General features: G+C 46.1%; 1 protein-coding gene across 3 annotated transcripts in view; it reads right to left on the bottom strand.

Annotated features, from left to right (window-relative positions):
- LOC130119043 (protein prune homolog 2-like) overlaps positions 1-14704 on the bottom strand; it is a 61892-nt gene that overhangs the window by 35672 nt on the left and 11516 nt on the right. Inside the window, exons 2-4 of one of the 3 annotated variants that reach the window (XM_056287435.1) lie at positions 13009-13103; positions 11797-12012; positions 6765-6944 (exon numbers count right to left, since the gene is read on the bottom strand). In XM_056287435.1, the coding sequence (XP_056143410.1) occupies positions 6765-6944; positions 11797-12012; positions 13009-13072 (460 nt within the window). In that variant the 5' untranslated portion in view covers positions 13073-13103. Of the gene's footprint in view, positions 1-6764; positions 6945-11796; positions 12013-13008; positions 13266-14704 lie in introns of those variants that run through there. The other 2 variants (XM_056287425.1, XM_056287414.1) reach the window with 2 other exon arrangements.

Raw genomic sequence — 14704 nt, 5'->3', positions numbered from 1 at the left:
GGTCGGTGGCTATGACCTGCCAAGGTCGTTCAGGAATGGGGTGTGGCAGCACTGGCTCTTTGGGGACAGAGTGGCATCACTCTAAGCCAATGCTACAAGATCCAACTAGTGTCTCTATTTGTTTACCCGTCTCTGGCCAGAATAGAATCTCTCTCGCATGCTGCGTACACATCTCCATGCCGAGATTGCCTGTGTGTGTGCGCGCAAGCATGTCTGCTCTGAGTGATTTTGGCACAATGATTTTTTCTCCTTTTAACAGAATGCCATCTGTCTCGGTTATTTCATCCCTGTGATTCCAATATTCAGCGACAGCAGAACATTGTTTGACTGTCTCAGGCCACCCTGATTGGATAACCTGTCTCAAGGCTGAGAGTTGCTCATCCTTGGCTGTGGCAGACCTGATTTCTGCCATTTTCCGGTCACTTACTGGAGCACTGCTGATCACTGTGTGTATCTTGGAATCCATGCCTTCAATCAGGGAGTTGTCACTGTCACTCAATTGGCTTCATAGACAGCGTGTCCGCAACTGGTACTTGCTTTCCGGGCTTGTGAACAATGTTGACACTGTATCTTTGCAACTGTAGTGTCATGCACTGGAGCTGCGGCGATGCAGATGCCAAGGACTGTTCGCATGATTGACTCAAGCGGCTTGTGATCTGACTCCATGGTCACCTGATGTCCATACAGGTATTGGTGGAATCGTTTGCATCCAAAGAGCATGGCGTACAGCTCCTTTTCGATCTGAGCATAGTTGACTTCCGTCCCGTCTCATTCAGTGCCTTTGATGCATATGCAATTGGTTTCTCATCCTGCAACAGGACTGCTCCTAAACCATGTTTGGAGGCATCCACCTGCAGCTTCACATCCTTAGTGGGGTCAAAGTAGGCTAGTACAGGACCGGGCTCTTGTGTTAAGAGGCTTTTCACTTGCTGGAATGCAACATCCTGGTTTGAGTCCCATATAAAACTCACCACTCTCTTTCAACAGTTCTCGGAGTGGGGCTATTGCCTCCGAGAGTCTGGGGGCAAACTTAGACAGGTAAGTGATCATGCCCAATATTGTGTCTAGCTCCGCCTTGCTCTGCGGTGGGGGCATGTCTTTGATTGCTTTGACTTTGTTGGGGTCAGGCCGGACGCCCTCTCGTGTCAGTGTGTCCAAAATAGCTCACCTTGGGCACACAGATGATGCTCTTGTCTTTGTTCAATTTCATTCCTTTCTCTTGGGTTCTCTGCAGCATGGCACGCAGGCTGGCATCATGCTCCTCTTTGGTGTGGCCATATACGATGATATCATCGATAATGGCGGCGACGTTGTGGAGTCCTTCATAGGCCTCGTCCACCCGTCTCTGGAACTCATCTTGTGCAGATATGATTCCAGACGGGAGTCTCTTGAACCTGTATCTGCCATAGACAGTGTTAAATGTGGTTAGCATGGATGACTCTTCGCTGAGTTTTATGTTCCAGTAACCAGACCTGGAGTCTAATACGCTATAATACTGTGCCCCTGCCAGTCTTGCCGTAATGTCATCTAGAGTAGGGAGTGGATAGTGGGGTCTCTGGATGGCTTTGTTTAGGGGGTGAGGATCTAAACAAATCCTGAACGTTCCTGTTTTGGGCTTTTCCACTACCACCAGTGAGTTAACCCATTCTGTTGGTTCAGTGACCTTTTGGATTATGCCCATTTTCTCCATTTCATCTAACTCGTCTTTGAGTCGGCTGCGCAAAGCGTATGGGATGCGGCAAGGCGGGCACACCACTGGTGTTACTTCAGGTTTCAGGCGAAGACTACACTCTCCAGGAAACAGTGCAATGCCCTGAAAATCATCCGCATACTCATCCATCGGGCTCATGTTTGGCTCTGGCGGCGCATTGACCATACGCACTATTTTGACAATGTTCAGATCTAGACATGCTCTCATGCCTAGGACAGGGGGAGCGCTTTCTGCACAGACTATGTCAAAATCCAGCATTACTGTTTTCTTTTTGTACCTCCAGGTTAACTTACAGGCACCTTTCACATTGAGTGTGTTCCCACCATATCCTGAAAGCCTGGATGGTGGGCCTAGCACTACATTTCCAAACAGTTGTTGGAATGTGTTTGCTGGTATTATGTTGGCCTGGGCACCTGTGTCTATTTTAAACTTTAATTTGTGCCTCTGTTTGCCTATTTCCAATTCTGCAAAGGCCTGTTCCTTATTTGTGTTTTCATGCTGTTTAGTTATAGTGTCAATGTACAGTTCATCTTCTGATTGCTGTTCAGCACTCTGCAATAGCATGCACTTTCTTTGCTTTATATTGTGCTTGATTGTGCTGTGGTGGTGTCCTACACACCCTAGCATAGTGATTGTTTTTTTTGCATTTGTTACACTGGCGTCCCTTTGCTGGACATTCCTCAGTGCAGCTGTGCTCTCCTCCGCACGCACCACATCCTTTGTTTTGCATGGCACTGTTAGCGTCAGTTTTGTTTACAGTTTTGCGGTCATGACGTGCCTGTCCTCTTCTGAACGGCTTCTTGCTAACTGCATCTACAGACTGGTTCATTATGCCTGCTGTGGGGAAATCCATTGTTTTTAATTGCTGCTGTGATAGTTTGTGTGATCGTGCTATGTCAATAGCCCTTTCCAGTGTTAGCTCTGGACCTTCACAGAGAAGCTTTTCTCTCACTCTTGTTGAGTTTGTGGCGAACACAATTCTGTCCCTGACCATCTCATCACTGTTAGGATAATCACAGTCTTTCACTAGCAGTCTTAATTTAGTTACGAACTGGTCGAAATTTTCACCTTCGCCTTGCATCTTTTCTTGGAACTTATAACGTGCAAAGATGAGGTTAGCTTTGGGCATTACGTAGGCTTCAAAGATGTCATAATTGGTTTTCAATACCTTTTCCCAATCTGCAGTGAGAGTCCATGTATTGAAGAAGTCTCTGCCCTTCTCTCCAATCCATAACAGCAAGTAGCTGCATTTTTCCTCCTCTTTTTTGCACTTAGTGATCCGGCAAACATAAGCTCCACATGCTGGTGAAACTTTCTCCACGCATCGGGAAGGTTGGACGAGTCCCAATCCATCCGTGGCATCGGAACACCGGTAGCCTCCTCTCTCGTCGTCAGGTCGATATGAGCACTAGTGAGTTGATTCTGACACCATGTAATATTTAAAAGGGTTGCCTCCTAACAGTCACTCTACAGTGTCTCGAATGAAGCAATGTCCACACATCAAATAACGTTTGGTGTTCCGTGTTTACTGTGGTCTACCATGCATACACAATCATTTCCATCTGGTGCATTTCCTGAATTCAATTCAATTCAATTCAATTTTATTTGTATAGCCCAATATCACAAATTACAAATTTGCCTCAGTGGGCTTAACAGCAACACAACATCCTGTCCTTAGACCCTCTCATCAGATAAGGAACAACTCCCTAAAAAAACCCTTCAACAGCAAGAAAAAATAGGAAGAAACCTCAGGGAGAACAACAGAGGAGGGATCTCTCTCCCAAGACGGACAGCGTGCAATATATGTTGTGTTCACGCAATTTACATAATACAACATTGAAAGAGGATAACAGAATTATAATGAACATAACATTTATGAAGAATATGACGCACAGGATGCCAAGCAGTGTCCAGATGCCAACGGAACAGTCCAGGACCTCCAGGATAGGTCAGTGACGTCATCACCTAGCGTCGTGGTGGACTAGACCATTACTGGATCATACCATTATATCCTGACCTATGGATATTACATACTCTACTATATGATTGATGAACTGGGGAAAAGAAGGAGAAGGATTGATTTTGTGGAAATAAGGAACACCAAGGGTCGACACCTCCTATCTGATCCATAAAGAGTGACAGTTATTTGGCCATTTTTGAAGGGGCTGTGGATTTAGGATTAGGATGGTCTAGTACTGAATTAATTACACAGTTCAGATCCTCACCAAAGATCAATTTTTTTGAGTTCAAATCTGGTATTAATGAAGTGACTCTTTCTATAAATTTATCATCATCCCAATTTGGGGTGTAAACATTAACCAAAATGACAGGTTTGTGGAACAAGAGCCCAGAAACCATAACATAACGTCCCTGTGGATCTGAAATAACAGTGGATGCATTGAACTGATTTTTTTATGTATCAATATAGCTGTTCCACGTGTTCTGGAATTTAAATTTGAGTGAAACACATGGCCCACCCAACCTTTTCTTAGTCTGACTTGATCTTTAACCAACAGGTGAGTTTCTTGAAGAAATGCAATTTCACAATTTAAATATTTAAGGTGATTGAATAGTCTAGCTCTTTTTACAGGCCCGTTTAAAACTTTTACATTCCAGCTGATGAACCGTACACCAGCCTTACTAGTTCTATTTTCCATATTTAGCCAGGAACGGTAGAGTAACAGTGATGACAATGACAAGATAAGTAAGTGGTTGTAACAGAATGCACAGCCTCATGAATAACCTCTCTAAGGAAAACAAAAGAGAATACACATTGTAAAAAACTAGGGGGGCCCCTTCCCATAGCCCTATTATATTATATTATTAATATTAACCCATATTAAGAGCTTATCATACTCAAGGAAAAAATAAATGAAAGACTGAACCGAACAACATCTGTAGGCCAGGTGAACAATCAATATACGTATGAAGGCAAAGCCTATGATGGCAATACAAAAAAGAAAAGAAAAGAGAGAAAAAAGGGTAGGCGACATCTCAATAATGAGTAAGCTGAACATACATGAGTTAACGTAGCCCAGCAATAATACAACGAGAGCGACCATACCTTTAGTCCCAGGGCTGTTGAGAGGGTGAGTTCAAACGGTAAACATAGACCTACCCATTTTCAAATCAGTCCGTGTAATCAACAGTCTCCAACCAGTGTAGTTCAAAACAGCCGTTTTGCTAGCCTACTTTTTAAGCTATCTTCTGATCGTAAAACTTCTGCGCTTCATCAGGGGAGTCAAAGGTGTGCGAGTCGTCTCCGTACATCACGCGCAGCCGGCCGGGTACAGTAGTTGGAACTGCACGTTCTTTTGGTACAGAGCTTGTTTGATGCTGTTACATGTGGCTCACTTTTTAGCGAGTGCCATGCTGAGGTCTTGATAAACCCTTATTAGTGCTCCTTGGTACTTCAGCTCGTGGTTCCTGGCCCGGCGCAATGCAGCTTCCTTTTGCTGGAATCTGGAAAAGCAAATCAGGAACGTGCAGGGGGATGTCCCTCGGCCGGATTTTAAGGTCGGTGTCCAGTGTGCTCTCTCCAGCTCAGGCAGTGCAGAAACGACATCAGGACCCATTATTTGCATTAGTATCTCCGACATGAACTTCACCGGATCTTTACCGTCCTCACTGCCTTCAGGAATGTTCAGTACATGGAGACTGGCCCTCCATGATCGGTTCTCGAGGTCATCGATCCGGTCCTGCAGAGACAGGTTTTAGGTTCAGAGCGTTTTGATGATGGACTCGGCTGCAGTTAAACGTTCAAAGTTGGTTACAGACTCCACAGAGGTAAGGCACTTTTGGAACGAGTTCAGTGTTGCCTGCAAGGAGTCCAGTGAGGCTTGTAGGGGTTTAGTGGACTCTTGGATCAGGAAAGAACCATCATCCCTAAGTGACATCCTCTGCTTTTCGAATTCTGCAGACAGCTAATCCATGGAAATGAGCATATCAGCTGTGGTATCTCCGGTTTCTGTCGTTGTTGAAGGGTTGTTAGCAAATGCTGCTAGCTTCTTGGCTGCGTTCTTGGAAATGTTAGCATCTGCACGGTTAGCACTAGCTGGAGTTTTGTCGATGCTACTTGCTGGTTTGGCGCGTTTACAGTGGCTCATTTTGCAAGATATCGTAAAGTAAGTCTTACGAGGTCGTATTTGTCAAAATTGCAAAGGAAAAGCTAGGTAAAACAAGTTTTGTCAAAAAGTAGACTGGGAGCCCTCAGTCGTGCGTGCTCTACCTACATCACAAAACCGGAGTCCCACAATTTGCACTTGTTCTAATATTTTCTCTGGTGATAGAGGGGAAAAAATGAGGCACACACGCACACACAAACAAAATTGTATTTATTAAATGAAACAAGTTTAACAGGTTTGCCTCATTAATATTCCTGTCTGTACTTAGTTTTTTTTAAATCCTATTTATTAACTCTGTTCACAATATTCATAGTATATTCATTGTATCTACACTTGTCAGAGTTAATTTGCTGGGTTCAGTTTTTCCCCTGTACATTAACAAGGCCCTGTGATGGCCTGGAGGCCTGTCCAGGGTGTCTCCCTGCCTGCTGCCCAATGACTGCTGGGATAGTCTCCAGCATCCCCGCGACCCTGACAGCAGGATAAGTGGTTTGGATAATGGATGGATGGATGGATGGATGGACATGAACAAGCTAAACATGGAAGACATCAAATTGTTTCCCTAGGTAAATACCCACTAAATAGAAAACAACAACTTGTTGGTGTGGGCAGTAAAAAGCTCCAGCCTTTTCCACTCGTGGTACTTTGCTCTGCTCAGGTACAGTGTGGCTCACAAATTATTGTGCGCATGCAAATGTAGTCATTGATACACATATTCTCTCCAGAAATCTCCCTGTGCAAGACACTAAATCTCTACACAAAGCTAACAAATCATGAATATGTGTATTTGTGTGTGTGTGTGTGTGTATGTGTGTATGTGTGTGTGTGTGTGTGTGTGTGTGTGTGTGTGTGTGTGTGTGTGTGTGTGTGTGTGCGTGCTGGGGGAGGGGGGTCTATGTGCCTAAACATGGCTGTAGGCATGTACATACCTCCATGAGAGATGACTCTTTGGTACGCCTCAATACATTTCATGTCGATGCGATGCTCCTGTTCTCCAATCACTACACTCCTCCACAGTCGGCTGTCGCTGCGCTCCTCAGCCACACTGGATTCTAGGGTAGCATCAGTGGTCCCCTCTCCTGCTCCTTGGTCGGAAGGTGCTGAATCTCCTGGTGGTGGCGTGACAGAAAACTTACGTGAAACGTGAGTTCCAGTTTACAAATCAACATGTCATATATTAAAAGTTTATGCCAGCTTCTTTGGCTGGCAGTTGTTATCGACCGAAACCAGCGCTTGGTCGGTGCATTTTAACTTCTGGAGTGATTCTGAATTACTGGGTCATCTAGACTAGAGTAAGTATCATCTTTCTTCCTTAACAAATTGCTATTAGTCTTATTCCAACTGCTTGAGTATTAGTCCTTTTTTCTATAGATCTGCTGCTGGTTTCTAGTGGAACTAGTGGGATCTTATTCTAGCTGTAGCTGTTTTTCACCTAGTGTGTCCTTAAATAATTCGTGTTGCCTTGGTGTTTTGACTTAGTTATCTTTTTAGCTTATAAATATATTCCTTGGTAACTTGCTTTTTGCAGTTTCAATAGTTTTGTGTGAGGTTTGATGGAGTTTTACAGAGTTTTAAGTGACCAGTTTCTGAGCAATAGGCCTACTTTCATTTTAGCTCTTTGGCCAATTGGGTGTTAAGTGGTCAGGGTGTGACTGGAACATCACAGCGGCCTCTGTTTTTTCCACCAAAGGTTCGGCGGCAAGGCTAGGCGCTGCGTCCCTCCATGCACGTTTTAGGCGCCGGGAAACTCCAGGGCCAGCGCTCAGTAGCAGCTGTGGGCGCTGGCGGACGTAGTGAGCTGCTCTTCATTATGGACTCGATGTCAGGATGACGGTTTCGGGTGGACTCAGGCTCGCAAAAGAGCCTACTCCCTCCTGCTAAGACAGACAGGTCGGCCGAAGGCGGTGGCCCACAGTTGAGTGCAGCTAACGGTACGTCCATTGCAACGTTTGGCACAAGGTTGGTGACTGTTTGTTTCCGCGGGCGCCATTTCGAGTGGGACTTTGTAGTCACCGCCATTACTGTTCCTATTATCGGTGCGGATTTTCTGTGTGCTAATGGTCTGCTGGTTGATGTTGCAAACTGCCGTTTAATTGATACTGTGTCTTTCGCCACTTTTCCGTGCGAGACAGGGGGAACCGGGCCGTTAACACACGCTAACTTTTTAGCATTAGGGGATGTTTTTCAGTGTTTGCTGGCGGATTTTCCATCGGTGACTACACCTGCCTTTTCCACCGCGGTTACTAAACACGGGGTAGAACATTTCATTCCCACTCTGGGACCGCCAGTTTTTGCGCGGGCGCCTCAACACAGTAAAATTGGCTACAGCTAAGGAGGAGTTCGCCATCATGGAGCGTCTGGGTATAAGTGAGGTGTTCCAAGAGCCCGTGGGCCTCGCCGCTTCACATGGTGCCAAAGGTGGATGGGTCGTGGCGGCCTTGCAGCGACTTTCGCCACCTGAACAACGTCACCACCAATGACCACTATGCCATCCCACACATACAGGACTTTTCCATACGCCTGGCAGGTACCACTATTTTCTCTAAGGTGGACCTGGTGCGCGGCTATCATCAGGTTCCCGTGCGCGCAGAGGACGTGTCCAAGACCGCAGTGATCACCCCATTTGCGCTTTTTGAGTTCGTGCGCATGCCATTTGGCTTGAAGGGGGCAGCGCAAACCTTTCAGAGGCTGATGGACTCGGTGTTGCGTGACCTTGCTTTCGTGTTCGTTTATCTCGACGACATATTAGTGGCTAGTCCGTCAGCTGAAGAGCACCCGGCGCACCTGAAACAGGTTTTCCGTCGTCTGGACGAACACGGCCTGATAGTCAACCTGGCCAAGTGTCAGTTTGGACTGCCGGTGATTGACTTCTTGGGTCACCGCATTTCGCCGCAAGGTGCGGTCCCGTTGCCTTCTAAGGTGCAAGCGGTGCCGGAATTTCCCTGCCCAGTCTCTGTTTAGGCATTGCAGGAATTCTTGGGAATGGTGAATTTCTATAACCGTTTCTTCCCTTGCGCTGCCCACCTCCTTCAGCCACTTTACGAAGCCCTGCAGCTTAAGAAGGCTAACGACCCTGTCGACTGGACTCCCGAACAGGTCCAGGCCTTTGACGGTAAGTGCGCCCTGGCTAACGCTGCCCTCCTCGCCCATCCCACACCCACGGCGTCCATAGCTTTAACAATCGACGCGTCTGACATAGCCGTGGGGGCTGTGGTTGAACAGCGCGTGGCGAATGCGTGGCAGCCACCCGCATTTTTTAGCCTCAAACTGCGAGATAGCGAGCGCAAATACAGCGTTTTTGACTGGGAGTTGCTGACACTGCACCTTGCAACCCGTCATTTACGCTTCCTGCTGGAGGGTCGCTCATTCACAGCTTATGTGGATCATAAACCGCGGACTTTCGCCATGTCCAAGGTGACTGAGCCATGGTCTGCTCGTCAGCAGCGCCACCTAGCGGCCATCTCCGAGTTCACAACAGACATTCAGCATGTGGCCGGGAAGTCCAACCCTGTTGTTGATTTTCTGTCGCATGTGCTTGTGTGTCCTGTGCACCTCGGTGTGGATGTCTCCACTATGGCTGCCGACCAGCCCAGCGACCCGGACGTCCTTGCCCTTAGGTCAACGCGTACCGGTCTCAAGCTAGAGGATGCTGTGATGCAGGAAGGCGGTTCTGCCCTCCTCTGCGATGTCTCCACCGGCCGTCCCTGCCCCGTTGTTCCAGTGGCCTGACGCCGTCGATTTTTGAATCGATTCACTCCCTCTCGCATACTGGAGTTTGGATGTCAGTGAAGTTGGTCAGTTCCAAGTTCGTCTGGCCTGGCCTCCGCAAGGACGTCAAGGGGTGGGCGGCTGCATGTGTGGCGTGTCAGCGCGCTAAGGTCCACCAGCACACTAAATCGCCCCTCGAACCATTTCCGATCCCGGCCAGACGTTTCGACCACATGCATGTGGACCTGGTGGGCCCTGGGGTGAATTTCATTTAAGATGTTTTTCCAGTCCAGTTTTTCAGTCCTGCTTCCTTCAAATAGGACCCATCTCCAGAATTAAGATGATGCTCTCACACTTCGACCAGGAAAAGTCATCCACTCTATTTCCTCTACAGTTGACCACTGTAACTCCCTCCTTTCTGGCATAAACCAAAAGTCATGCTCTCGCCTCCAACTGGTTCGGAATGCAGCAGTTAGGCTTCCTACTGGTTTTAGTAGATGACATCACATCACGCCAGTCCTGGCCTCTCTCCATTGACTCCCTGTTTGATTGAGAATTGAATTAAGATTTTACTGATCACTTTTAAAGCACAACCGGGCCTCGCCCTAGGCTAAATGATAGAAATGTTGACCCCATATGAGACCGTTTGCAGCCTTAGATCCTCAGGCGGGGCCCTTCTGGTCGCTCCAAAGTCGTGGCTTAGCACTAAAGGTAACCCTGGTTTCACTGTCAGGGCTTTGGAACCACCTGGCTGAGAAGATAAGACTTGCAGAATCACTGACTTCTTTAAAATCACTTCTTTAAACCTATTTTTATAGACTTGCTTTTATGTGATGTTGTGGCCGACACTAGGGGCTATGCCTCTCACCCAGCAGGACTGTGAGCTGGGGGCGTGGTTTACGTTCCCGGGCTCGCCGGTGCAGGGTTGTTCCTGCTGCAGTTGGTTTTTGGAGTTGAGGAATAGACATCAAACTCGCCTTGGTCTCCTGTGTTTTTCCTCATTCCTGCCACATTGGTGACCCCGAATTGAACATGTTTGGAGCAGAAGAGTGTGAATCCACTTCGGCCACGCCGCCCCAACTCTCACAGCCGGCCGTTCTCGCCGCGGCTGTGAAACTCCCAGAGTTCTGGCAGAGCAACCCGGCCTCGTGGTTCCAGCATGTCGAGGCGCTGTTTCACCTGCGTGGAATCTCCGCGGACGACTCCAGATACTATTTGGTCGTCGCTGCGCTGGACCAGCAGTCCACACGCCGGGCCATGCAACTGTTGCGCGCCCCTCCAACCCCCATACGATGGCCCATTTCGGGTTTTTGAGACGGGTCCTAAGGGTTTTGTCCTAGATATGGGTGGGCGTAGGGAGCGTGTCACGCTTGATAGGCTTAAACCGGCGCACAGGGTGGCAGGCGAAGTTGTGTTTCCGGCCCAGGTTCCCCGTCGGGGTCGTCCTCCTTCCAGGACCCCGGCAGTGTCTTCACGGGTTCAGCGTTCTGCTTCTCAGCCGGCTTTGGACTGTGTTTCACCTACTGTTTCGGCTGAGTGACGGCGCAGCCGTTATGGCAGGCTGCTTAAGCCTCCAGTGAGACACTAATTTTCTTTCCAGGAGTCCCTTCTGGGTGTTCGGGGGGGGGGGGCTGTGTGGCGGACACTATGCCTCTCACCCAGCAGGACTGTGAGCTGGGGGCATGGTTTACGTTCCCGGGCTCGCCGGTGCAGGGTTGTTCCTGCTGCAGTTGGTTTTTGGAGTTGAGGAATAAACATCAAACTCGCCTTGGTCTCCTGTGTTTTTCCTCATTCCTGCCACAATGTCATCTTTTTATTGCTTTGGTTTTTTTAATTGTATTTATTTATTTATATTTACAACTTTTTTGTTTTTACTGCCTTTTAATCTCTTTTACCATCTTATTCTATCAACACACTTCTGTTTTCTCATCTTTTGTCTTCTTGTTTTAACGTTATCTTGACTTAACCTTAATTTTGTCTTTTGCTGTGTCTGTCAAAGCACTTTGTAAACTGTTTTTAATGATGCTATAGAAATAAAGTTTATTATCATTTGCAGGTGTTTGCGTATTTTGTATATTTGTGCATGTGTGTTCTTTTCATGTTTCCCTGTCCAGGTATAAGTGTTTGTGTGTGTGTGTGTGTGTGTGTGTGTGTGTGTGTGTGTGTGTGTGTGTGTGTGTGTGTGTGTGTGTGTGTGTGTGTGTGTGTGTGTGTCCTGTGGGCAGCTCCATGGATAAATCTAAAGGTATCTACCATGTCTGCTGAATTCCCCCGAGTCAGTCTCATCAGGTGTGTCCAAGTCGTCTATGTTGATGTCGTCCCCTGTGTCCAGGGCCTCGTCCCCCGTGTCCAGGGCATCATCTGAATGCAGGGACTCATCACTGTGGTCCAATGACACATTCATGGGTGGAGCCACCAGCTTCCTCCTTTGATTGTACCCTCCTGACAGATCCAGGGAGGAGGAAGGATCTGGGTGGAGAAACAAAAATATCAAATTTACTAAAACGACATCATTTCCTTATGGATGAGTACAAACAAAAGTGCCGTACACCTGTTGCTAGTGGAACCTACCTAGCAATGGTGCTATGGGATTGTGATGTTTTATCTCCCGAATTTTAACTTTTCATAAATGAAGGAAAAAAAACAGTTGAAACCATTTCACTTTTGAAAATCCGTACTTGGTTTTTGAACACGTTTCCATTTGAGCTGCTTGAGGACCATTCGAATTTCTAATTTAGGTAATGATGTTAAAGTCACCAATGCTGACGTTACAAGGTGTTTGTGAGATGGCAGCCTGGGTCCCACAACAGCTAAAGTAAATATCTGAAGCTCTGAAAATGTTGAAATCTCTGTGTTAAAGCAATTTAAACATGTTTTATACCATTCCCTCCATTGGGTTGGACCACCAATCCCAACTCCTAATCTCAACGCCCACCCCTTGAGACAGCTCTTGAAACAATGGCACATCTGCAAGAAATACGCTGTGAAAGTAAAGGATTGATACGCTTGCAGGTGTTTGAACTGATTATATTTATAAATAGATTTTTTATGCAAACATCTCATGATCATATAAGAAAATAGGTATCAGTAGTAACAATGTATGCAGATAAAAATGAATGCACTTCAGTAATGTTTTCTATATGATTAGTTTGTCTTTTTGGTTAAATAAGAGCCATTACTGCAAGCCGCTGTCAATATCCTCCACACTTCCTGAAAGTATAATCAAAACTGCTCCTTAAAACATCAAGAACTGAAAAAACAAATGGCCAAACTTTCAACAAACAACATGAAGCAACTCACTGCAAAAACAAATGGGTGTTGCACTTAACCTCTTATAAATACACATATATGACTGTGTAAATTATATTTAAGTGAATAAACTTGATACAAAAACACTAAAAGGTTTCAAGTACAGGCAAGGATATATCAGTCAAGCTAGTATCTCTTTACTAGCTATGTGTTCACCTTGTCCGTTTCCCGTCCGATCTGCACCTTCCTCACTAGAAGCAGTCTTCATCGTCGGCATCATCTTTGCTGCATCGTCTTGCTGTTGAGAGGGCCTGAGCAGAGGCATGGCGAGACAGTAGTGAGAAATCCCATAAACCAGCAACGCCACCAACACCACCACTATAGGTACAGCTAGACATAACACAGCGCCGAACAAACCCAAGAAAATCATCTACAAAAAAAATCACATTTTTCCAACGACACAGACAGAACAGTTTAATATCCGCAGACAAGTATTTGGAGATAAAGAATATTGCATTGAGAAACCGTGAGACACTCACTGTTTCATTTCGCAGGGCTGGCTGTGTAGGCTGCAGAGACAATACCCAGCAGTGTTAACACCCCACCCCAGCCAAAGCCCCTCTACCAGACCCTCATTAGCATAAAAGCGCTAACAATAGGGGAAGCAGCACAAAGAAATGTACACACACACACACACACACACACACACACACACACACACACACACACACACACACACAAACCATGTCCTACAAATGGCATCGTAAAACGGTTGTAAGTGGGACAGTAAAAATGTCAACTCTGTGGCACCTGGTGACATAATGCATTTAATCACCTTTCTAATTTTAGTAGTGTGCAATGGCTGACTTCTTCATGCCATACTTAGGTTTGACAGAAACTTTTGACAATGAGGAAATGATAGCGTTCACATCTTGCAATTAATCCAACAACACAACATCATAAAACGCTACAAGCCTTGAGTTTTAGTGTGAGTTAATAGACTCAATTGTTAATATGTTGCCTACTCACTCAAACTTCAGCCTCACATTTGGCTCTACCATATGCATAGATGTGGACAGGGGGACTGCAACCTCTCCAAAACATACATACAGTTGAAAGACGTTAACACACACTCACACATTATTATGGACTCTAATAAAAACACCCACAAATGAACATCTACACACACACCCACACCCACCCACACACACACACACACACACACAAACACACAATATACACACAAATGCAATTATCAGTTATTTGGCCACACTCTTAGGTCAAACCCCTTTATCTACCTTACTCAATCTTCTCTCACCATCACTTATGTTAGTCGTATAACAGTATCAAATCACCACCTGGATTTTACCCTGATAAGTGCCCCATATGTTTGTGTCTCACACACACACACACACACACGCACGCACGTACACACACACACACACACACACTTTCTCTTTCTCACACATATTGTGATTAGGGACTCTAATAAAAACAGTCACAAATACACATCTACACACACACACACACACACACACACACACACACACACACACACACACACACACACACACACACACAAATGCAATTATCAGTTATTTGGTCACTCTTATTTTAGTCATATAATAGCACTACTACCTGGATTTTACCCGGATAAGTGCCCAATATGTTTGCGTATGTGTCTCTCACACACACACACACACACACACACACACACACACACACACACACACACACACACACACAAAATGTGCACAAACAGTTACAGGGGTTGTCTATAATTTGGCACAAAAGGGGTGGGCTGTTACACTTGTAAAATGGAGCAAAACAAAATCCCACAATGTAAATATGGAAAAGAGGAACACACACACACACACACACACACACACACACACACACACACACACACACA

The sequence above is a fragment of the Lampris incognitus genome, chromosome 1 (assembly GCF_029633865.1).
Source record: "Lampris incognitus isolate fLamInc1 chromosome 1, fLamInc1.hap2, whole genome shotgun sequence".
Taxonomy (NCBI): Eukaryota; Metazoa; Chordata; class Actinopteri; order Lampriformes; family Lampridae; genus Lampris; species Lampris incognitus.
This window is presented reverse-complemented; position numbering and strand designations above follow the sequence as displayed.